The following is a 23,738-nucleotide window of genomic DNA, read 5'->3' on the forward strand; positions in this document are numbered from 1 at the left end:
ATTTCTCCCTTAATTCTGTAACTTTGGTTAGGAGGGGAATTTTGTTGTACTTTTAATTCTTGTGGCTTCACCAAGAGTCTGTATTCCAAAAGTTTTTAGATTTTTATTTAGTCTGATGGTGTTTTGTGGGAAACTAAATTGAAAGTGTATTTAAGGGCCCCAGGGATCTGCTCTGGTGAACTGCATCAGGAGAAGCTGAACATCTGCTTGATGCTTGGACACAGCTTTAGCAGAGCTCCTTATCATTCAAAAGAAATTGCAGAAAATCTGTTTGCTTTTAAGTTTCAAACCTCATTGCTCAAACTTTTAAGTTTTAATGTCCTTGCATACAAATTTTTAAAAAGTAAAAAAACTCAATACAAAATATTTACCACCAAGGCAGAAAATATATAAAAGGGGAAGGGAAAGAAAATCAAGCAGTTTTGCAATTTTAGGGTGGTTTTACACAAAGGAAAGTTCAAAACTGAATTCCAGAATATAACAAAAACGTGCATCATACTAACATGAAGGTGTTTTAACAGTGATTGTGTTGTCTTAACAAACACCTGGTTTATCAGTTCTATTTCACATGTGAAATAAAATGGACTTTATAGTAAATAGATCTTTTTAATTTCAATTAACAACTTTTTACTGTAAGGAAAATGTACAGAATTTGTGTGGAAATCCGTGTATTATGTTTACTCAAATACAGAAAATACTTTGCTGCAAACTTTTAAATATAATAAAATGCATTTAATAGCAATCTTTTGTGGTATCATCATTATTTATGAACATAACATTCAAAATATGGAAATTCAGTTGTGGATCAAAATGACCATAAAAAGAGTAAACCAAAGAACCTTATAAACATGTCAACAGCCATCATTTGTCCTAGATGGCTCATACCAATGTAAAAAACATATAAAATGTAGAATAATTCTCAACATATGGTTTACTTCGTTGCATTGTTCCTACATATTATTTGTGTTAAAATCCATAAAATTATATTATGAAGAGAATATTGGGGTTTGTTTATTAAACTAAAGTACAGGTTAGAGTTATTCTTTTCTTGTGATGAACATATACCAACAGTGATTAAAAAATAAACATTTATTTACAAAATATTGATGCATACATATTACACAAGTCAGTTATATCAAAGTGGTTTTTAAACAATATCTGTAGCAACCAACTATTTGCATTGGTTTACCATAGTGCAAATGGTAATGTTGCAAAGGCAGGTTAAAATGTAGGATTGCAATTTGAATGTTGGACTTCTCTGCTGCCTTCTGTTTTTCTATGTCTAGAAAACTATTCCTTTTCATTTAAAAAATATCGATTTCTTGCGAATGTTGAATAGTGTACCTGAGGATAGGGCAAATTCATTATTAAGCCTAAATTCTTTCACTTACATAACTATCTTTCTATTTACTCAGCCTGCTTACGTAGCACCATTGCCATTGATTACTAAGATACTAATGAGAAAAAGGAATGGAAACACGCTAAATACACTATGCCATCCCTAATTTCAGGATTTGTCCGTTTATGTGGAATTTCATCTGATACATTTCACAAGTCTGCACTATATATTCAAGTGTTTAAGGATGATTCTGGTGGTATTGTGTAGTGGCGTATATGTTACCAGTATATATGTTCCTGTAACTATGATATTAAGTGAAGCTGTGAAGAAAGGAACCTAAAAGCCTGCTCCTTCTGTCCTCAGGTGAGAAGGAGTTTGCTTTTGATTACCAACATGTACTGAAACCTGCATATAAATTTGCATCCGAATGACTGAATATTGATTCCCTCGTAATGTAAGAACTTCATGGATTAAATCCGGTGATTTGACTGTAGCTTTTCTCTTTTGCTGGCTCACAAGCAGCCATCAGGTAATTACATTGTCCTTTAGTTCATGTTCTGTAGCTGGTGCTGCACTAAATCTGTACGGTAGCACACAGGAGGTCGGCAATGCCTTGTGTACGTAACTTCACAGTTTGAAAGACTGGTGAGGGGGTATAACTTTTTCTTTTTTTTTCTTTTTTTTTTCTCTTTTTTTTCTTTTTGTGGTAGCTTCCATGATTTGTGAAGCAGTGGATCTGACGGGGATCTCATGAGCACCCGCAGCGATCTACAACCATGGCTGGTATCTTGCCGTAGATGATTTGTTCCTTCCCATTGAAATACAGCATATTTATGGGGGACATCTTGGTGGGTGTGCAGCAAGGGCCTGCCGAGCCTCTGGGGTTTGCTTGGTGCACGAGGTGGGTGTGCGGGTATTTTTGTAAAAACACAAATTCACATTCTCCGGAGCAATAATTCGCTTTGTATCTTTTAGGAGCGATAATCCAATCCCATCCGAAAGCTTCGAAATCCACCGTCAGCGGGTAGCGACAACATCGGGATTCTGTCGAGTGCTCGTCGCAGTCGAGACCAAAATCTCTGCGGGACCGTTTTGGGGTGTCTGTAACTCTGACCTCTAAAAATGGGTTCTGTGAGAAGAGGAGAAGGAACTGGAATCATTTCTGGGGTAAGCCCAAGTTCACTAAAAACATGCAAATAATATTTCAGATGTAGATGTATCAAATTAATATTCTGAAATGAAGTTTAAAACCAGAATTTTACCTCCTACAATTCTGTTATAGTTATCTCTGTATTTCCCTGCTATTTCTCTATACAGAGCTTTAAGACCCTGAGTATTTGTCCCTGAAATCCCCACTATCTCAGTGCTAGAATCATTTAACTGCTATAAGAATATTTCAGAAATTTGGAGGATGCTGGATTTTTACTTTTGGTGTGAGTTTTGTTTGTTTGTTTTAAACTCCATAATAATAGCTTTTGTGAGTCCTTCTGAAATTTCCTCCATTAAAAGCATATTGAGTTCAGGCTTTCTGGATATCAAGGAAGGTTTTTTGTCCAGACCAAGGAGGACAAAAGTTGCTCCTCTATTGCTGCCATGCTTGAATGACTCTGTGACTGAATGAAATTGGAGGGGCAGCTAAATATTTTGACTCCTGGAAGAGTCCTGTGGCCAGGAATGTACTTTTGGCAGATTTCCAGCCACATGCCTCCTACCAAGGTTGTGTTTCCACAGTCACCAACTGAGACTAGAAGGGAATTGCAACCATCATGATCATGAGTTTGAAAAAGTTCCCGAAGCTGCTCCCTTTCACACACTGATTTCTGCCCCTTGTGCTGGTTTGGCATTGATGGGGCCATTCCACAAAGACCATTCCTCCGAAATGAGTAACAGCCCAGCTAACTTTGTTACACAGATTTCCCTCTGCCCCGATACCCGCCTTCTTGGCTGCGAGCTGTGGAGCTGCTGGAAGTGCTCTTCCCAAAGGTAAGTTATATGGGGAGGAGTTTGGTGAGAGGAGCACCCCTGTACCGGGAGCTGCTGGAGAGGAGCTGGAGGCAAGAGAGGAGAGATTTCCTCTTCCGTTATCAGCTGTGCCTCTAACCCTCCTCTGCCACTGAAATGTTAATTTATAGATGGTGATAGCCATGGGTTATCCATATGTATAATCATCTGAGTGGATGGAGGTGGTGAAGACATTCCTGATCATGATATCCAGCTGGCCTGTTTCAAATACAGGAGATCTGTATTGATATTGGATGTACAATTAAGGTATCACAGAGTTTTCTTTTAAGCTCTTTTTAATTATATTATGCTGCTGTGAAGTTAAATGTTGCATAAATATGGTTGGACACAATGAACTTAAAGGTCTTTTCCAACCTAAATATTTCTATATTTCTGTGATCAACAGATTCATCTACTACATAAAAGTAGAATAATATTCTTCATACTGTATTCAAAAGGAGGGATCACTTCATTGTGATAAGTTCAGAAATTTTTATAGGTTGTAGATGATTAGTGATTTGCAGAAACAAATAGCAAGGGAAATACTGTAGTTTCACCTCAGGTTTACTTCAGGTGTACTTGTGGGTACACTTCAGGTTTAATTTGTTCATCTATTCTTATAAAAACAAACCAGATAGTTACTTTATGCTCTTTCTTATCATTATGACTCAATTATTGTATCAAGCAGAATTTCTTTATTCAGACGTTTCTAGAATGATGCACTCTATTAAGTATTGGAATATAAAGAACTTAACATTATGGAGAAGATCTGTTCTCACCTTCGTAAAGAGACAATTCTTGTTGTTTAATAGAAAATATGTGCATAGAGAGTATGTAGGAACTCCCTTGCCTTCTCAGCAATATTGGAGGCATCTTTCCTACCAATCAAACAATCTAAAGACTGTTCTTTTAGCTTTATGTGAAATAGCTCCTTATTGAGCAGTGTTTGCACTCAAAATTGAAAACAATGTTACTTTGATAGTATCATCCATCAGTAATTGCCAAAACCTTTTCTAGTTAATGCCTCGAAATGTCTCTCTGAAATACTACAATTTCTCTCAATTTTTTAAATAGGGAAACAGGCAGAGGAATGCTATTGATTTTTGGCATGATCAGAGAGTAAAGAATGAAAGAATTGGACATACAGAACTTTTATCTTCCATTCCCTAAATAATGCATCCATTTTAACCTTAAAACAGAGCTTAAATGCTTTTCAGTGAAATGGGATTTTTCTAAATAGACTTACCAATCCATCTTCCCCCGGTCCTGGAAAAGTTACAGCAAGATTCCGTCCGTTCTCATCAAAAGCTTTTATTTCGATGCCTAAATTGGATTCAGGCTGTTTGAGCCAATTTTGCAACACTGTCTTCACATCAATACTCTGCCAAATACCGGTGCCTGGGTTCATGTCAAGTTTCAAAGATCGAATTCCAGTATATCTTGTACCATCTTTCATGGGTTTAATAAGTCTCAGGATCTGCACAAACACCGTTGTAGGTTTTTGGACTTGCCTCAAGTATATCCACAATTGGGCCTTTACTACTTTGTTATATTGTATTTTAGAGCTAAACTTAAAGAAGCAACATTTTGGTTTTCCCTCCATTTGTACAAGTAAATCAGCTATAAATGAATGGAAAGAACAGATTACTGAACAGAGAACAAGAAAAAAAGCATATATAAACCTGACTATTTTTTTTCAGACTGCATAGGAAATACTACAGTATGTTATAAAGAGTACCAGTAATAAAGTGGATTTAACTTAATTGATTTTCTATGGTTTACACTCTACAGCAACATTAATGGATGTCAACAAAATTATTATTCTATCACCTACTACCAATTCATTTCTGCTGGTCACCTCCTGAGGACCTTCATAAAGCATGCAGAATAGCAATTCTGCATAAGCTGACTCGACACGTGTGTGGTGATCCAGCTATTTCTAATTTACTCCAAAGCCTCAGCGTGCTGCAGACCATACAGCCCTGGGCAAACTGCATGAACATTTAAATTTCTTTTCTCAGTGGAAGAAAATAATTGAGAGGATTAATATAAGGATCATTTTGTTTTCATTTGAATTATATTAGAGGAAAGTCACGTGCAGTGCTGCGTTCCTTCTTCCTGTAGCCTATGATGCAGCTGTCATACCTAGTCATGGCAATATCTTTCCATGCCAGGATAAAATGGGTAGTACTAATCCTAAATGGTGCAGGGCTTTAACATTCATAAATCTCGTCACTTAAGATACCTGTCTCTTTAGTGCATTTAAAATAGCTCAAGGGCTTTTTATAAGATGTAGGAAATGAACTCAGCAATGAAACACAACAACTTTTCTTCAGTCACTGTAACTATGAAGCAGTTTGATTAAAAATAGTTATAAAGCCTTATACATAATAGGCTGGAATAAAAGTGCAGGCAGACCTCAGCTTTGTGATAAGGCTGCAGTAAAATAATGCTATTAAGTGCCCATCTCAATAATTACTAAGTTGAAAAATTTCACTGAAGAATTTACTTTTTCATCTGTGGGTTCATTTTTAGCTGGTGAGAGCAGCTGATATTATTCTAGTCTGCATATCATAATGATATCTCTAACTGCTAACATGTCTTATATGTCCTGTCATCTTTTTCCTTTTTGACATCATATTCATAAGTGTTATTTAAAAAAACAGCTGCCATAGTCAAATACCTTAGCTGATGAAGAACATAAGATACTACAGTATTAGCTGTGCAAAAGATACTTGATAGGAGCCATAGCAGATGTTTAGCACTCGGAAGATAACTCAGAATCTGCTCATTCAGTAAATGCCTTCATTCTTCCTTGGCATGACTACGTGAGCTGATTGCTATAGCATGGACATTTTTACATTTAAGTCTGTTACACACATATTTGCTTTAAATATATAGTTTTAACTCCGAGGTGGGTGGTGCTAGTTTATGGGATCAGCAAAGAAGCAAGAATTTAACTCTCTACTTGCACTTGCTATAGCATGTTGCAGTTAGGTAGATATAGTGCTCTAAGCTGCATTTCTGTTGATTTCTATTGCTTCTAAAAATACTGGCCAGTGAAACCTCCCTCACAAAAATATAGTTCTCTCGTTATCTGCACTTGTACTTTATATTTGTGAGAGGAAATGCCCTGAGTGCTGCAGATAATGAAGTTGACTAAACTGCAGATCTCCCTTTGCTTTCTAAGGCAGTGGGCAAATCCTAAGTGCTACAGGGCACACACATTATAAGGAGCCGAAAACCAAACAGTAAAACAAAGGATTGCCACACGGTCATCTGAACCTGGCTCAAATTCTTTAGTAATAATGCTCTCCTCCCTCCCTCCAGCAGACTTCAGTCAGCAGCCTGTTGGGAGAGCCTGAGGAGGAGTTGTGTGGCTCTACAGCAGAGACAACTCTCTCGGAGGGGCAGTGGGAGGCGAAAGAAGCAGGGTTACTTACACTCTGTAGGCATTGTGATAATCGTTTCGGTGGTGGCATGATAGTCATCATCTTCCAAAGAGCCATCGCTACTGTCATCTCTCTGGACATCATACTGATCAATCAGTTCCTGCAGTGGAGGAGCCTTGGGTAAAAGTTGTTTAATAACATCCCTGCTAATGTTAGGAGCTTGTTCCAGACGCAGTTTGCTGAGGATTTGAATTTTTATGGCTTCTATTCTGGAAGATTTTGTATTCTGTCTCCACGTACAAGCATTGCACAGTCCGTCCTTTTCAGCGTTCTCTGTGGGCTGACTACTGTCATCTAGAGCCACCAGATCAACTGAAATCAGCATGAACAGGTAAATATAAGCATAGAGCACTAGCTTTTGCATGATCTCACATTCAGTGCAGCACTTTTGCCTTCTTTTTTTCCCCCTCCCCCTTTCCCTTTCAGTCCTAAACAGATCCGTGAAAGCAAATGCAATCTGAGAGACAGCTTGCCACACTGGTGTACCTTATATATTCCAAGGGGGCTTTTTATACTCCAACTTTGATTAGGCTCATGTCGTCAAACCCGACGATTGGTTGCTGTCCCAACAATGAATCTGGCTGTCAGAGGGTAAAGCCCTGTCGATCACAAGTCACTAGACAGCATTTAGTTACAGCCAAGGGTGAACTGATTTATCTGGATACTTCGCAGAGGATATGCCTTCACATTCTGAAAGGATATATTTCCAAGTATTGTGGGCAGCAGTACTGAAAGACAGCACTGTCATTCTTAAATATTATACCAACTGTGTACTTGTACTATGAATCAAGAGAGACCTTGCTCTAAACTTGCTTTAGGCTTCTACCAATCTTTCTGACTTGAAAGTTTGTTCTGTTTAAAAGAAAATCCCAAGGGGTTACTGTTAGCAGGCAGGAAAATAATACTTTAGAAATGGATTGCAAAGAGTACTAATTTATATTGTTTAACAACTAATAAATATTCAGCAGTTCCTATTTCAGAAAACCTTACTGGGTTTTCCTAGACATTAGCTAAAGCAGTATTGGAGATTTTGTGCATATCTGATGCTATGCAAATGCCTCTCTTATTTGTTTGCCCCTTTAACATACATTAAAATCCACAGAAATAATCCTTTACTGAATTAACAGTCAGTTATGAAACGTGAGTCTGTCCCCTCTTCATGCTGTCACCAGAATCCTGGGCAGTAAATTAAGTATCTTTAATAACAAAGGTATTTTAAGGAGTATCTTTAGCTACTCACTTTAATATTACACAGGAATAGTTCAACTTGCTATTTTCATTATTAGTGAAAACGTTAAAAGCCTTAAAATATTTGAATCGCTACTGTGTATTTATCTTCTGTTTCCATGTAACCTTTTATTTCTCTTCAAAATGTCTCTGTATTATGTCAACTTAAGTGGTATCTCTGTGCTTTTTTTACTTTCTATGCAAATACTTAGAAATTCTCTTATGTCTTATATATTAAAAATACAGTTTTAATATTCTTTCTGCATAAGAGAGATACATCTATGTGTAATTGTATAGGTTATGGCTTATAAAATCTTACATTGGATCTTAAAATCAAATGTAGTCAGCCTTTGGTGTGCTGTTAGCAATAATTATGGAACTCATAGTGTGGAGGGGGTTACTGCTCAGCACAGACTGCATGTCACAGCAAACAGAAACCCTGGAATTGGTATGTGTTGTATATATTTGTATGTTTGGAATCTGTGTATTACAGCAAAGGGAAATCCTGGAATTTCATGCAATATACCAAAGTTTGCCTAAGTTAGGACTGAATTTTCAGTTTCTCATGGTTTCTTTTCTTTTCCCATTTTGAGTACACCTAAAAATATGTCAGAAAAGGTGTTTTGCATGTGTTCATGTAAGAAAAACATTGGTATAGGTAAAGATGTGGACAGAACTCTCAAAAAAAATTTTTTTCTGCATGGTCATTCATATTTTTTTGGTATCACCTCCCCAGGGCATGCAAATTCACTGTATACCACAGAACTGAGCCTAATATTCAGCTCATTACCAGTGATATAAATCACAAGTATTCAATTGAAATTGGTCGTCCTGCCCTGATGTAAAGTTGATGCAAGTGATAGATGTATCATGCTCACACATTCCAGGCATACAGCCTTAGGGTCAGACCCTGATATTCTGATTTTAGCCAAAAACCCATGTTCAAAGCGAGCAGTTTGCTGCCTTAGCTCTTGAGCATCTGAGTTTTACACAGAGACCGATGCAGCTGCTCTCAACATGTGGTAACATAAATGGGCTGTGGTTCACTGGAACTAGAAGTCAGGAGTTTGCAGTGCAGACTGCCTGCCATGCCTATAACACCTTTAAAACAGACTCTTAGGACATTTTAAGTGCTCGAAATGTGTTTTTATGGAAGATGCATAGGATGATTCACAGTAAGAATCTTTCTGAAAAGCACTGACCTGTTGGTGAATTTTTGGGGGGATTTAAGTTGGAGTTTGTTTACTATTATGACAGCAAATGCCATCATAAAATCATTTTAAATTATTTCTTTATTTTAAACTAGAATGACTTAGCCAGATGGCTGTAAAAAGAAATCTAGTCCAAGTGGAAACTTTGACAGGTACCAGGTTTCACAGCAGAAACAGTTTAAGATAATGGTTCATCAATAAACAGATGGAAATAATGATGCAGTCATTGATATGAAAGTAATTCAGTGTTGTGGCAGACCATGTCTAAAAGCCACTCATGAGGGAGAGGGGCAAGAGAGGTGCTCAGCAAGGCCTCAGCACTGTGCCTCCTCTTGGGCTGTGCTCTGCAGCCACACTGGTACCTGGCCTGCTCCTTCTCCTGCAAGCCTTCCTGCTCTGGCTGGCCAGCATGAATGTGCAGAGCTTCAAGATTCTTTTCCCAGGCTTCTGCAGAGATTCCATTAATCTGCAAACTAGAGTCCCTTTGCTCCCTTCTGTGCAGCACTTATTTATGGCTGCAGGACCAAGGCCCTCTCCTGTAAGCCTGACACCCCAGTGAGCTCTGAGGAAGAGCTCAGCTTGCTCTCAGGTGACGCATGGTGGCAAACAGACCCTGCTGAGCACCGCTGTTCAGGAGGCAGCAAGAGCAGCTGGAGTTGTGGCACAGGCACTGCTGTCTGAGGGTGACAAAAGCACCCCAGAATTCACCAGCAGCTGCATAACAGCAATATTTTTCCATTTCCCTCATAAAATGCATTTCATATGTACTCTGAATAACTCTGGGCTGTTAGTAGAATACTTTTCATCTTTTCTGGTTTCTGGCTTATTCTTTTTTCTCTGAAATTGCAAGAATTTAGGAAAGAGCACAATGAGTTGCACTTGATCAGGAGCTCTTGAAGAATCTAATTTCTTTGATAATAATAATAGAATATGTGGTTTTTCTGTCTGACTGGCATTGTAGTGTTTTTGGAAAGTGATGACTATAGAAGAAGGTGATAGAGGGGAGAAAAATAAGTGATAAAGAGACCAGGTAAAAGTTGTTCTAAAATTTATTAGGCAAAAAATACTTTAAAAAACCACCACAACAACAAAACCCTAACACATTATCACTATCAAAACTAAAGAAGAGTTAAAAATGAAATGCACATCTTACTGAATGTTATGGCATTTTAATAGTATCTTTGGGATTTGTGTCATTCTACCCGTTGTGCCTGCCAATAGTGAATAGTATTCCCAATCCTGACTATGTGGAGATCATGGCTCAGGCCCCCAAAATCAAGCACTGCAAGAATGTTCCTTTTTAAAGGAAAAAGGCATACATCTGTCTACCTGGCAACTTCTCCTCTACTTTCCCCCTTCCACCATGAGCTCTTGGAAAAACCTTAAAAAATTTTTTTGAAAAATTAAAAAAAAAAAAGGAAAAAGAAACTAAACCCACCCCCTACAAATTTGATTGATATAGAGGTTTCAAAGACATGCTGTAACTGCAAGTTCTATGGAAAAACAGTGACTGTGCAGAGGAAAAGGAGATTACTAATGCCCTCCCTGAGGAGAAGGTGAGCAGAGCCCAAGCATTACCCATCCTTTTTGGCAGGCTCTTTAGCCAGTGAGCTCGTGCTCCCTCGGCAGTGCTCAGCACGCCACTCACCCTGGACCATCCCCAGCCTGTCACCCCTGCCCGGCCAGCAATGCACACAGTGTGCGCAGGGACAGCAGGATGGGATCTCAGCTTGTTTTGGGGGAGGACCAAGCGGACATGGAAGGGAACCAGGACATTTCTGAGAAAAAGGAGACTTACAGGAGTATGAAGGAGCTGCTTTCCTGGCAGAGGAGGAAAGGGACATGGGTTATAACCCTGCAGCAACTGAACGACTTCATCCTGCTGTAGGCTGCATTTTCAAACACTTCTTTACAGCCTGCAGGACCAGAAATTCACTTTTCTTTAATCTCTTGTTTAAGTTAAATGAAATAGTTCTCATAATTGATTCACTTCAGAAGGTTGAACTTGAAGAAACAAAGCAGGTGTTGCAAAATGCACTGTAAATCTGTGATTGCTCTTTACATTGATGTCAAGTCCTACCTCTGAACCAGTTGGCTTCGCTCCCTGGTTTGCTTATAAGGAAGAGATAACATTCCTCCTGAGCTGCTGTGGAAGATACTAATTGAGTAAGCTTTTCTCTCACTTTTGTCAGCACAGAGCCTAAATTCCAGAATAGCAAAATGAAATGGATAGAAAACTCAATTTTAAGTCTTTTTGGACTAGACTCATCTCTTTCTTTGCTGCTATAAGCTGGAAATAATTATTGTGAAGTTATTTTGTTTAGAACAGTGAAATTTGAATAGAAAAATTCAGACGTGTACTTAAATGTAGTGGAGTTAGGGTGTTTCAAGTGCTTAACTATGAGTCCAGCTGTCTTAGCTCACCAGATGCTTTCTCTTAGCCACTGGAATCACAAGATAAATGCATTACTTTGAACCACAAAGCAGATATAAGGCCATGTCTATAAAACACCTAGAAAGAACTCTTGCAGTAACAAAATGCCTGTGGAAACATGATTGCAATTACATTATGTAAATGCATCCACTGTAGGGCAAGCATAGCCACTTTTAAACTTACTACCATGAACTAAAATATGAAGGCTGTAACTCGTGTGAGTTCCTGCTCTGTAACAAATGGCTTGAAAGAGTTTGTCCTTTGCTATACTTTTTTTTTTCCCTAAGAAAGTAGTCATATATAACCTTTTAAACATTCTGGAAGTCAACTTCATATATGTTGATGGTATGAATATTTAATTCCTTCAGCTTGCCAAGAAAGAAATATGTCCATCTTGGTTTTACCAGTTCTGAGTTCTAGATATCCTGTTTCACACGGGAGAAGAACAGGCATGGCTCAGGGAATGGATTACTTGGTACACTGGCATCTGGATGGGCTATACTGCAACTCCTTCTCAACCCCTGCTGGCAGATGGCTTTCCCATGAAGACCAAGAACGTTCAGCGATTTGGGATTTTCAGTGGTCTCCCATGAGGTGTATTTGGGTCTGTGGTTTGAGTAGCAGGACAAAATGTCACTCTCTCTGGAAGATTATTTCCTCCACTCAGAAGCTGCGGGAAGGAGTGTCTCACAAGCCATGGTATGCAATTGTGCAATGGATAAAATGGGGCAAACAGGTAAAACTGGTGGCAAAGGGCTGCTGTGGCCATTTCAGCCCATGATGCACCTCTCAGCTTGCCCAAGAGATGCTGCTGAACATAGCCTTTGGGGAAGTTGTATAGGGTTACCTTCAGCTCCTGGCCATCTCCCTCCTGCCTGCAGCTTTTTTGTTGCCGTGCATAACTGTGCCTCTGGAATTGGGCCAAAAATACCGTATTGCTTTTTCCTCTCCTGCATGTTCTAGTACACATTGCTCCAGAACTAGCCTGATACAGTAGTTGAAATGAACTCTAGAAACAGATAGGGAAGTATGTTAAGTTCCTTAAAACTTTTAAGGAAGGGTGCAGTTATCGTGAAAGCTTCCAGTTTTTCTGAGTTCTTTTGTATTTAGGATTTTATTCTGCAGCCTTTGCTAAGGTGTCTATGTATCTTATCATATATCTTGTAAAAGAGCCCTATTAAACATTAACTTAATTCTAAGGGTTCTGCCCTTCTTAAAGGATGCTGTCTTTTCTTTCTTTTCTTTATAGTTGTAGCTTTTCTACTTTTACCTGTAATTCCTGACATTCATCCTGACTTTCATCTTCAATGTCTTTTAAAATAGCTGCATCAGCTGCTGCATCACTGATGACAAACCTTGGATTCCTCTAAAGAGTTGTTACCGTGCTTGGAGAGGTTTCACTTGTGCATTTGCACAAAGTGTTTGAAATACCAAAATACTTTCTCTCGGCATCACCAGCTACAAAAACGGTTGTATTTTCTCCAAGGCACAGCTCTTCGAAGGGGATTTTCACCCCAGGAGGTCAGTGATTTTGTGTGAGTGGCGTGTCCTCTGCTGGGTTGTTCTGGAACAGCATCTGTTGGGAAGCGAGGGCTGCTGCTCTGAAGTGTTTTTTTTTTCTTTTTCCTTTTCCTGTTTCTTTCTCCTTTTATTTTTTTTCCTCTTTTTTTTTTGGGTTTGTTTGTTTGTTTGTTTGTTTTTAATGCATAAGGTGTTAAAAGCTAACATGTTCCTGAAAGAACAAGAAAACGTGGTTTTGCAAAATGCAGTGAATTTGGCTCTGTTCAATCTTCCCCAGTGCCATTATGGACTGAATTAATTAGCTTTTTTATTCAGAAGATAGCTATTTGTGGAATAGATTTGGCTTGTCATCCTAAACTATCCCTTTGCTGCCCTCTCTATGACCTGCATGCCTCCTTTGCTTTGGTCCCACTCTGTGGTTTTTGCCTCTACTGAATCCACAGGCTGGATGGGAACAGCCTGTAACACCCACTTGTCTATAAGCAATAAGAAAAATCACAGCAATATAGCAACATACAGGGCTAAGAAAGCTTTTTCCCTCTTCTGCTCACTTGCACTGGTGACCATCAGGTGCAGTATCACCTCCCTCCTGGTAGGGCTGTCTATTACCCGGCCAGAGAAGTTATCCTCCTTGCACTCCAGGAGTTTTCTGGGTCACCTGCAGCTCACTGTGTTGCTTTCCCAGCATGTCAGGGTGGTTGAAGCCCCTCAGCAGGACAAGAGCCTGTGAATGGGATGCCTCCTGTAGGTGGGCCAAGAAGGCTTTGTCAATAGGCTCCCCTCGATTGGGGGACCTGCAGTAGACACTATCTACAACATTCCTTGACTTCATCTCTGATTCTTCCCCATAAGCTCTGAACCTGCTCATGGCTATTCTTTAGAGACAGCTCTTCACTCTCTGTCCATCTCCTGATGTAGAGGGCAAACCCTCACCCTCTCTTTCCTCACCTGTCCCTTCTGAACAGCCTGTAGGCATCAATAGCCGCACCCCCGTCCTGGCATTTGTCCCACCTGAGGAATGACAAGTAAGTCACAGTTTTTAGTAGCACGGTGGCTTCCAGCTCCTCCTGTTTGCTGCCCACGCTGTGTGCAGTGGTGTAGAGGCACCTCAGCTGGGCGCTCTGAAGTATTTCACTGGTGTTTCCATCTTGGTTCTGACTGCCTCACAGTGCCCTGGTTCATCTCTGCAAGACCTGAAGTGTGCTCCAGCACAGCCACTGTGTCTTGGAGCCACCAGCTCAGGGCTCTTGCTGGCATCCCATCCCTCTAACCCTGGCATGTCATCCCACAACTTGTCATGGCCAATCTTGATGTTATCCCCTCTCCCATCAAGTCTAGTTTAAAGCTCTGTTAGTCAGCCCTGCTGATTCATGAGCAAAGACCTTTGAGGAAGCTGAATTCCATCTGATGCCAGCAATAAGATGAAATTATGGTGAAATTAAACTTCTTTCCTTTCTGCCATGTGCTCATCTATGGTCAGGTTTAGACAGGCACAATCCTAGTGCCTCTAGGATTGAATGAAAAGCAGCGGTAACATTCTTGAAGAAATAAAGCAACATTCAGATCTGCACTCATTCAAGAACGCCTTTGAATCTGGTGTATTCATCACCAAAGGTTGAATTTACTACTGAGAGCTAGGCTACCCGATTTAACCCTGGCATTAAAAATTAATGTTAATGTAAATTTTTAATAACCCTATGGAAAAAGTTAAGAAAATAGCTGATTATGAAGAAATATGACATATTACAAACATATAACCTTACAAAGTTATTTAATGTCATAAGTGTATTATGGGAAAATGCAGGCACGAAAGGCTGTGGTTTCTGAGGAAGCTGCTTCTTTTAAAGTAGGACCCTGAAGAATCAGGTATTTATGAAAACTGCTGTACAAAATAATGCAGAGACAGGAAATCACATAAGCTGCTTTGGGGTTTTAGAAGACAGAGAGCAGATCGGAGGCTGCGTAAAACTGCTTGATGTATTTGATTTTCACTTGGAGGAAAAGAACATAAATGCTACGTTTTGTAATAAATTAGGTACCTTGGGAGGATTTTCACGTAACTACTACAACTGTTTACAAGTGTTGGGGCATCCAAGAAGAAACTCAGCTTTAACTCCCTCTCCTTTATATCCTCCCTTACTTGTTGTTCACTCCCTGCTGATGTAGTAAAGACGTTCCCTATTTATGAGCTCCATTATGAAGCATCACATAAGAGCACCAACAGAAGGAAAGCTGCCTGTACTGGCTAAAGCATTAGATTTACTGCCCTTTTCTCTTGGGAATTGCCTCTGGTTCCTCTAGGAGACACTTCCAATTCCTAACAATTTTAAAGGCTGATGCTTTAAAAATTTAAAAGTTTGGTTTTGGTTTTTGTTTATTATCCTTGGGATTTCAAGTTTTTCTCTCCCACCAGCCTGCTAGTTGGCAACATTAGCCAACTGGTTGATAAACAAGAATAAGCCACAAGGGAGTTGACTGTTTGGGGGGTTTTTACCATCAGTAACAGACTTTCAACCCCCTCTACCATTCTGCAGAAATTTAAAACTACTTAAGGATTAACTCTTCATAGCAAAGAGCCTGACTATCACTGTATCCATGGATATATGCCCCACACTCATGGAAATCATGTGAAGATTTCATACTCTCTATTGACTATGCAAAGAATTGAAAGGGTGCTTAAAAAACAGTGATCACATATTAAGTCTGAAGTATTACAGTGGTTGTTTCTTCAGAGATTATTTTTAAGATATCCTAGTATAATGAAGGCTGTAGAGTGGCTTTTAGTGAGTAGATCTGGAAGAGCTAATAGAGAAAAATATTCCATGGATACCCAGTTTAATAGATACAGAGTTATTTATTTGCTACTGATTTTGTGATAATTACACAAAGCTTTTTTTATGTCAAGTGAACTTTGCACCAGGGTTTTTCCAGTACACAAATCTGAGGAACTTCACAATTGCTTCTGAAGTTTTGAAAAGAAAAAAGGCTTGCTGCATACAAAAGCCAAGGTTATGATCAATTAAAAATGTAAGCACTTGACCAAACTTTTGAGGCTTTCCAGAGCATATTAATGAAAAGAGAGGGATGGTACAATTAGGAATGCAGTGCAAAATGGAAATAAAATTGACGACATCAAATTACTTTATTATACTTTCTACAATTTACTGAAGTAGCTCAACATTAAGAAATGGAAGCATTTTGTCATTCTGTCCAAAGCCTCTAGAACAAATGAGAATTAGTGAATAACTATTGAATTGTGCAGTTGTCTGCTTTGCTAATTCTAAACTTTAATTGATGTATCTAATGATTTATATGAGTAACTCTGAGAAAGCAGTGTGGTAAATTTTAATATCCTAGTAATAACTTGGTAGAGAGAAATTGCTTCACTAGATCCTAAACTGTGTTAAAAATTACTGTATTGGTAAATCTCTAGTTATATGGTTTGTGTACATATAATTCCATATAGATAGATATAGATATGTTTAATTAGACATTCAAGCAAAAGAGCAGTTTCTGCTCAACAGCTTTCTCATTGCACTGGCTGGTTTAAGAAATGAGATTTCCTTTCTGTATAGCCCTTCCCTCACATCAGTCAATCAGGCATTATCTGGGGGACCATAATGGCACAAAATACTTGCCACAATTGTGCTACCTGGCGAATGGTCAATGTTTCTTACAAGAAATAAGGTTTATCAAAATAATGTGAAGGAATTACTTATTTCAGTATGTATCTGGAATGATATGAAATGGGTATTTGCTGTTCGTATAGGAAGAATGCTGTACTTAAAAATGCTAACATCTTGCACTCTGGGCTAACGTTTAGTGTCATCTGATATAGATATAAATTAGTAATTTATTAATCATAACTCAGATTAACAGCTTCTTTTTTTTTTCAGTTTGAGCATTGCTGCTGCCGCATAGGGCTAAATTTCCTGTTCTTGCAGCCATTTAGGCCTAATAAAGTGTAACAAAATGAGCAAAGCTGGTAGGCAATTTTGTAGCCTTTCCTGTGAGTAATTTTGAAATAAGCATATTACAAGCGAAAGGATGTTGGTTTTGCATTTTGATATGCTGTGTTTCAAGAAGTTTTTGGAAAGGCCCTAAGCTGTGTTAGCCCAGAGTAAAACAGAACAGTGCAGCAAGTACAAACTCAGAGGATAATACCAGCAAATACCATTGCATAGCACAGAATTTAATTTTTATTTTCCAGAGAGAATCTAATTGAAAATGTGTTTCAGTATAATGGTGTCATTCATGGTTTGCAGACCGTGAGAAAGTCACCTCTGTCAGTAATTGCTCCAAATAGCAAGGTATGAGATGTGCTCTTTTTAGTTAGCATATAAAGGATTAGAGCCCCAGAATGGTCCGAGTGTTTGCAGCATTTGGAGAGGGTTTTGCTTCCTGAAAACAGCCATCTTCCTAAGCTGGGGCATTAGAGCCAGTCATTGGGGTTGAGTTGCTCTTTGGGAACTGGCATTAATATGCAGTTCCTACAACACACCCATCATGCTTTGTGTACCTCTTTCCTCTCAAATGAGTGTGTTTGGCATCTGCAGTATATAAATCACATATCCTCCTTCCTTGGGAAAGTAACAGGCACTGGGACCAGAGCATGGCTGGCTGGATGCTTGTGCTGGAAGGAAGGGCAGTCAGGGAGCCCACACCCTTGCCAGAAATGCACCAAAGGATCGCCTCACATGAGAAGGGTTGTGGTGCCCTGGCCAAACTTTTCCTTTTTCTGTACAGAATAAGAAAAATCAGCCAACGGTACAAGGGGGGTGTTTCCACTTTGGCTTTCTCACAGCATGGTCCCCATGGAGTTTCTCATTCAGCATAAAAGCAGACAGCACAAGAACACACAGCACAAGCATTCCCTATCACGGGAATTTGTGGAGGATTAGAGGAGACCAACACACGGTCTGCAGCTGCCTGGTTTGTAAAGTAACAGCTATGGAGCATGGGAATGGTGGTTCCTCTTCTCCCAGCTGCAGGTTGTGGTGATGATAAACAAGTATTTTTCCATCTTCCAGCAGTGAATTGAGCTTGGAGTGTATTATTTAGGCTTTAATCTGGGGGGAAGTCAGATTTCCTCTGAGGACAAGTACATTTTCCAGCTTTGCCTTGGGAGACACTTTCCTCACATTTTTTATTCCTGAGAAGTGCCAAGAAGGGAAGCAAAGGCAAGGGGAAAAATGAGAAGCTGGAACCAGCTTGCCCAAATACACTGGCACTACCTCAGCTGAGCTGGTGATGAAGGTTGGTCTGAGACATGGCTAAAGAACTGAAATTATTTTGTCTTATCTACACTGGTTCAGAGCACAGGGGAAAATATCCATCACAGTTTGCATCCAGGTACTCCATTTGCAAATTTGCAACAACTGCAGTAGCTGCTATAAAATAGAGTGGATTTGGTTTGGGGTTTTCCTGCAAAAATCTTTTGTGGCACTCTACAAAGGATAGAGTAAGAGCAGGTGCTTAAAGAGAAGACCACGATAAAACACAAATCTTCTTAATGAGTTGTAATCAACCAAAAAGCTAATGGGGTTGGGGCAGTTCTTGTGAGTGTCTGAGGAGTCACGTCTCCAGAGCAGGCTTTGCATCCATATGGTAAAATCCTTGGGAGCCAGGAATTGAGGTTGCTTTCATTCCAATTCAAACAAGCCTGGTAAGGTTCCTCTGCTTTTGTAAAGATGTAACGCAAAGATCTTTTCAATATCTCATTGCTGACTCTCAGGGTTGTATTCTTGGATCTAATTCAGCCATTTAGTGTCCTAAGCATTAACATTCAGTTGATTTATATTTCTGTGCTTACTAATTGCTAATTCCTTAGAATTTATGGGCCTCTTTTTCATCAGATTCAAAGGGCTTTATCCAGAGGTATGAAGGGAAACATGGCTACAGGGAATGCAAACTTTGTAACTTGACCTGATCTCACCTCTCTTATCTCTCCATTCTCTCTTCAGGTTTTCACCAGTGTCTTGTTTTCCAGGAAAACTGTCTTTAAGCTGCATGTTCTATGACATATGTGCTTTTCTGTTTTCTGCTGTTTAATTAATAACCCACCAATTTTGGCTGAGGCTGTGAAATCAGAGATAACATGTACCTGTTTGAATATAACCAGGTCCTTTGTTATATTACCAAAATCATGGACTCTAGGAAACTGTATAATCCTCAAGAAATCTCAGCAAGCCTGCAAAATAATCTACTGCATCACACCTTGAGCTCTGCTAAGGACTGGCTTTAGTGTCAAAGCCTGCGATCAAAAATCCTTTCCAAGCTTTGAGGTGCACACTGCAGTAGATCTGGGTGCTCTAAATCAGTTATAATGGTGGCATTTCCTGTGGGCTCTCTATGTATTAGGTATTGTCTTTTTAACCCATATGAAATGTCTTTTCTTTCCATTCCATTATATGGTCTATTGTACTCTCTTTTTTTTTAATTTATTTTTACGAGAAATCAGTGATTTCTTATTTGCCTTCTCTGTACCATGCATAACTTTAGATAATTTATCTTGTTCTTTTTTTTCTATAGTAAACAGCTCTGCTTTTTTGGTATTGGTGCTTCAGCTCTGTATCATTTTTGTCTCTCTAGGGTTACTCTGCATGGAGTTTCTTTCTTTGACGATGGAGTAATCAACAATATTCTGCAACTGTCTACAATATTTCTAGCAAGGTAACATATAGATTATACAGATGTAGATAAACTGGAGTTGTCTTATATTTACTCATTCTACACACCTGTATTTGGAAGTTACAAAAAAACCCAGCTGCATGTTGAAGAGAAGTTTTTAATTAAGCTATCTGCAGTGGCATTCTCTTTAAATAATAACAATTCTTTAAAATAATAATAAACATGAAACCCTGTAAGCCTTGCAGGTAATTCAATTGTTCCTCTGGCTGCCTGAGTGCTCCCAGCTGAACAGTTTGCTTCACAGGTTTGTCTGACTGGAAGGCAGAACAGAAGCATTTTTCCCAAAGTGCTTCCCATTTAGCTATGGCCAAACCTCATGAGAACTGTGGCTCTTAAAAAGCAGCTCTAAATTATTCCACTTTGGGTAGTTCTGGCTACTTCATTGACATGGAAATGTCTTGAATCTAAAAAGAAATTTGCATAGGTTTAATTTGTGCAAACAATGTATTATTAAGGTTTTTTTTAATCATGCAATAGTTTTAAATACTGCACTTGAGTTTACTGGGGTGATAATTAGAATACTAAATACTTCTGTCAGTGACATTCCTTAAATGTAATTTAACAGTGGATAAGAACACAAAATTTTTCAAAGATGAGATTTGATTTCCTCTAGAAGATCTGAAATCTACTTCTCACAGGGTAAAAGTAAAATGTAATATCGTTTTTACTACTACCCAGTGGTGTATCGTGCAGCCAGTGTATACACCACCACCTATGATTTTGCCTGCTGCATGCTCAGTGTTCAGGAAATAAGCTAGAATAAATTTACTTTCCATCTGCTGTATGCTTGAGTGTAGGAGCAGCATGACTATATTTAAAGAAAATTTATGAGGGAAAAAAAGTATTTCAGAGCTTAAATAAACAGGCTTTGTTCACTTGACTGATGCTCAGTGGCGACTTTTGTAAGTGGCTGAGAACCTTCCAAAATGTCTTTCCATGGCTGTAGGACTGAGCCTGGGGGATTTTGATTTTGGGGAGGAGGGTGGGGTATGGATACTATTGCAGTGCAATGGTATCATCATCAACATGCCTACGTAAACATTTCTAACACCATCAAATTCACTGCAGGGCGGAGCACAAAACCTTGCTTGTAGTTTTCTGCTAGGGAGAGCTGAGAAGCTGTATCAATCCCCAAAAGGATGGAGACAGCTTTTCACTAAATTCTTTATTCATGCCCATAATACTGACAGAGTCAAACAGAGATGTTATAGCATGAAGTGGCTTTCTTCCATCTAAGGCTGAAATAATAAATTTGAAGCATGGGAAAAGTGCAAAAAAGTCACAGTGCTGGTTGAAGAGACCAAATCTTGTGTGCGATTCTGTTCTTTAAGAAGCACATACACAAAGCCATGAGTAAATACTAATAAAACCTGGAAAAATATCACTAAAGACAAAATATTCCAAAGGCAATGTTATCAAAATCCTTTGAAACGGAATTAAAAGATCATATGGACCTGCAAAAGCTGTGGGGATCAGGGTCCAAGAGAACTAAATTCTTGACTTTAGTTTCCAGTGTCCTTTGCCCTTTTGCATCAAGCAGGAGCTTCTTCCAAAAATAATTTCCTGAATGCAAATGACCTGTTATAGCACTTATTACTTGGGGTATAATGTTCGAAGCAGGAGTGACCCTTAAATTAGTTGACGAACACATATGAAACTTGCAACTTCTAATAATAGTGAGGCAAGTCTTCCATATGTTGTTATAAATTTCAGTCCGAGATGATTAACGTGGCTCACAGGCTACTCTTGTAAGATGATAGAAGAGATATTTTTGCTGCATCTCCTGAGAGGGCTAGTGTTTCAAATTATTTCCAAACAAGCTTCTTCCAAGTGAGAGATGGTTCTCATTTTTTTGTCACCTTAATAAAAAGGTGATGAACACTCTCTTCTTAACTGTGCCCTTATATGAACATCAAACAAATACTATGACAGTGTGATGTGATAAGTATGTATGTGCTATCCATGAAATAATGTTGTATTCATAAATACAAGTCAGTAATTTATCGTGCCTGTCATTATGTTTGGAATAGAGTGCTTGTATTGTAAGCCTGAAGGGAATCTCAGAAGTGAATTCAATAGATATATCTTTATTCAAAATTATTTTTACTTATAGCAGGTCTCTATCTAGTATATTTTACATCAATTCTGTCCAAAGACTTTAGAAGAAAAAATCTTATGAACTCCTTTATTAATTAAAATCAAGGCAGTAGTAAATTGGGTAGCAAATTGTTTACAGCCATAAACAAGATGGAGGGGCCTAGGATTTTTTTTTGGTATAGAGAAAGGTGACTGATGAAGCTCAAAGGATCATATTTGGTTTCAGAATATTAAAACTTGGGTCTTGGCTCTACTGAAATAATCGATAACTCTGTCACGCAAATATGGATTCATCTCTTCATTATATGAAATCTTGCTCTATGGAGTCACTATGGCAAACTGAAGAGCCAATTTTCTGGTTCTGTTCTCTGAGTTGTTGGGGTCACCATGGACAGATTGGTGTTTCCCGCCCAGCAGCAGTGGCACCACGAGCACTAATAGCTGATCAGGGACTGTATTCCTCCTACCGCCTCCGGCAGCTGTCGGCCCACCCGCTTCCTGGCCATGCACCCACGAAGCAAAGCTCTGCTAAGGCACTGGAGCCAGCTCCGAGGGAGGTGACACATCCCTGCTGTCACTGCAGCACAGCCATACGGCACAACACGATTCCTTGTGCCCAGTGCCATGGCCCGGCTTGTGCAGCGCTGGCTCAGATCGCTCTGCACAGCTCCTCACTGCACACATACAGTGAGCCTACACATTTTCCAAACTTCCACACCCATTCCCCCTCATTGTCTCTCATTTCCCCACTGTTCAAAAGTAAATCTAATTTTCTGCTTGGAGGACAGTTGTGAGAACAGAATGTATGGTGTTCCAAGACAGTGCCCCAGTGAGACCTCTGTTAGCAGGCAGCTGGGTATGGAGGTGGCAAATGGTACAGGTTGCAGGCAGTTAGCAGTTATTTATTTATCTACTAGTAGTATGTGATGCTGTTCCTAGATGAGATGGATAAAAACACAAAATATTCTTCTTTGGCTGAAACTATTCATCCTGATTCATCCTGTCTGATTCAGAAGAACTGAGGCTTGAAATGCCTGTCTGTATGTGGATACTGTTGACGCTGGCTGAAAAGAATTTGTCAGACTGTGTGTGTTTGTGAGCTCTTAGCTGTGCCACTGAACAACTCCTTTAGTTCACTAAATGCAGGCTTGTTTTGAAGCTAAGTGACACAAATTTTGCTGTGGAAACTGCATCCAGTAGTTGGCCTCTCATCACAGAGCCTGTATTTGAGTAAAGTTTTCCAGCTAGTAAGAGGTCATGCCGCATACAAGCAGGATCTTGAACTTTGAACTGTGTGATATGAACAATCTTTAATTCAGCATCCAAAAGACTTCTGACTTGAAGGCAAGGGGAAGAAGGGACAGCCAGAAAGAGAGTGAGAAGTTATTCAAGTTAGTATTAAGCTATAGAATTGTTGGCAGACCACCTGCATTAGAATGGCCTTCCTGGATTTTTTGTAGCCCGTTTTTCTCTCAGAGATTGTATTACTTTCCTATATTAACTACTTTATCAAAATATAACCATATCATACTGAAACTCCCTCCAAGGCATTTTCTAGTTTTATGAGCTACTGGATCATAGATTATTAGAGTACAAAACTCTCTCTGTGTGTATGTCTGTGCATATCTGTCCTTGTTAAAACTTAGGGCCACATCCCAAACCAATGCGATACAGTATGTCTGATGCCTCTTGGTGTCTGCACTTTACAACAGCCCAGTGCTGATCCAGAGAGGTTTAATTCTCATATAATACTCATCACATTTTTC

The 23,738-nt window shown here is 39.2% G+C and overlaps 2 protein-coding genes across 2 annotated transcripts in view; one reads left to right on the forward strand and one right to left on the reverse strand.

Moving 5' to 3' along the window:
* Positions 1-586: 586 nt before the first annotated feature.
* On the reverse strand, positions 587-7,260 carry MSTN (myostatin). The gene is made up of 3 exons (XM_048309016.1): positions 6,784-7,260; positions 4,587-4,960; positions 587-2,468 (listed from the first exon to the last, which is right to left on the reverse strand). Exons 1-3 carry the CDS (start codon positions 7,154-7,156, stop codon positions 2,088-2,090), a joined length of 1,128 nt encoding a protein of 375 aa, XP_048164973.1. The 5' UTR covers positions 7,157-7,260; the 3' UTR covers positions 587-2,087.
* The window catches only part of C7H2orf88 (chromosome 7 C2orf88 homolog), a 40,878-nt gene continuing 24,176 nt past the window's right edge, over positions 7,037-23,738 (forward strand). The window contains exons 1-2 of the mRNA XM_048309022.1: positions 7,037-7,123; positions 19,777-19,857. The gene's annotated coding sequence lies outside the window, so the exon portion shown is untranslated. The remainder of the gene's footprint in view (positions 7,124-19,776; positions 19,858-23,738) is intronic.

Source organism: Corvus hawaiiensis, chromosome 7 (assembly GCF_020740725.1).
Source record: "Corvus hawaiiensis isolate bCorHaw1 chromosome 7, bCorHaw1.pri.cur, whole genome shotgun sequence".
NCBI lineage: Eukaryota > Metazoa > Chordata > Aves > Passeriformes > Corvidae > Corvus > Corvus hawaiiensis.

What these genes read in the sequence shown, in the direction of transcription:
- MSTN (XM_048309016.1), bottom strand. Translation starts at nt 7,156, where the DNA reads ATGCAAAAGCTAGTGCTCTATGCTTATATTTACCTGTTCATGCTGATT. An exon ending in TATCACAATGCCTACAGAGT is followed by an intron (nt 4,961 to 6,783) that starts GTAAGTAACCCT and finishes ATTCATTTATAG; the next exon opens with CTGATTTACTTGTACAAATG. An exon ending in GACCGGGGGAAGATGGATTG is followed by an intron (nt 2,469 to 4,586) that starts GTAAGTCTATTT and finishes CTCTTCTCACAG; the next exon opens with AACCCATTTTTAGAGGTCAG.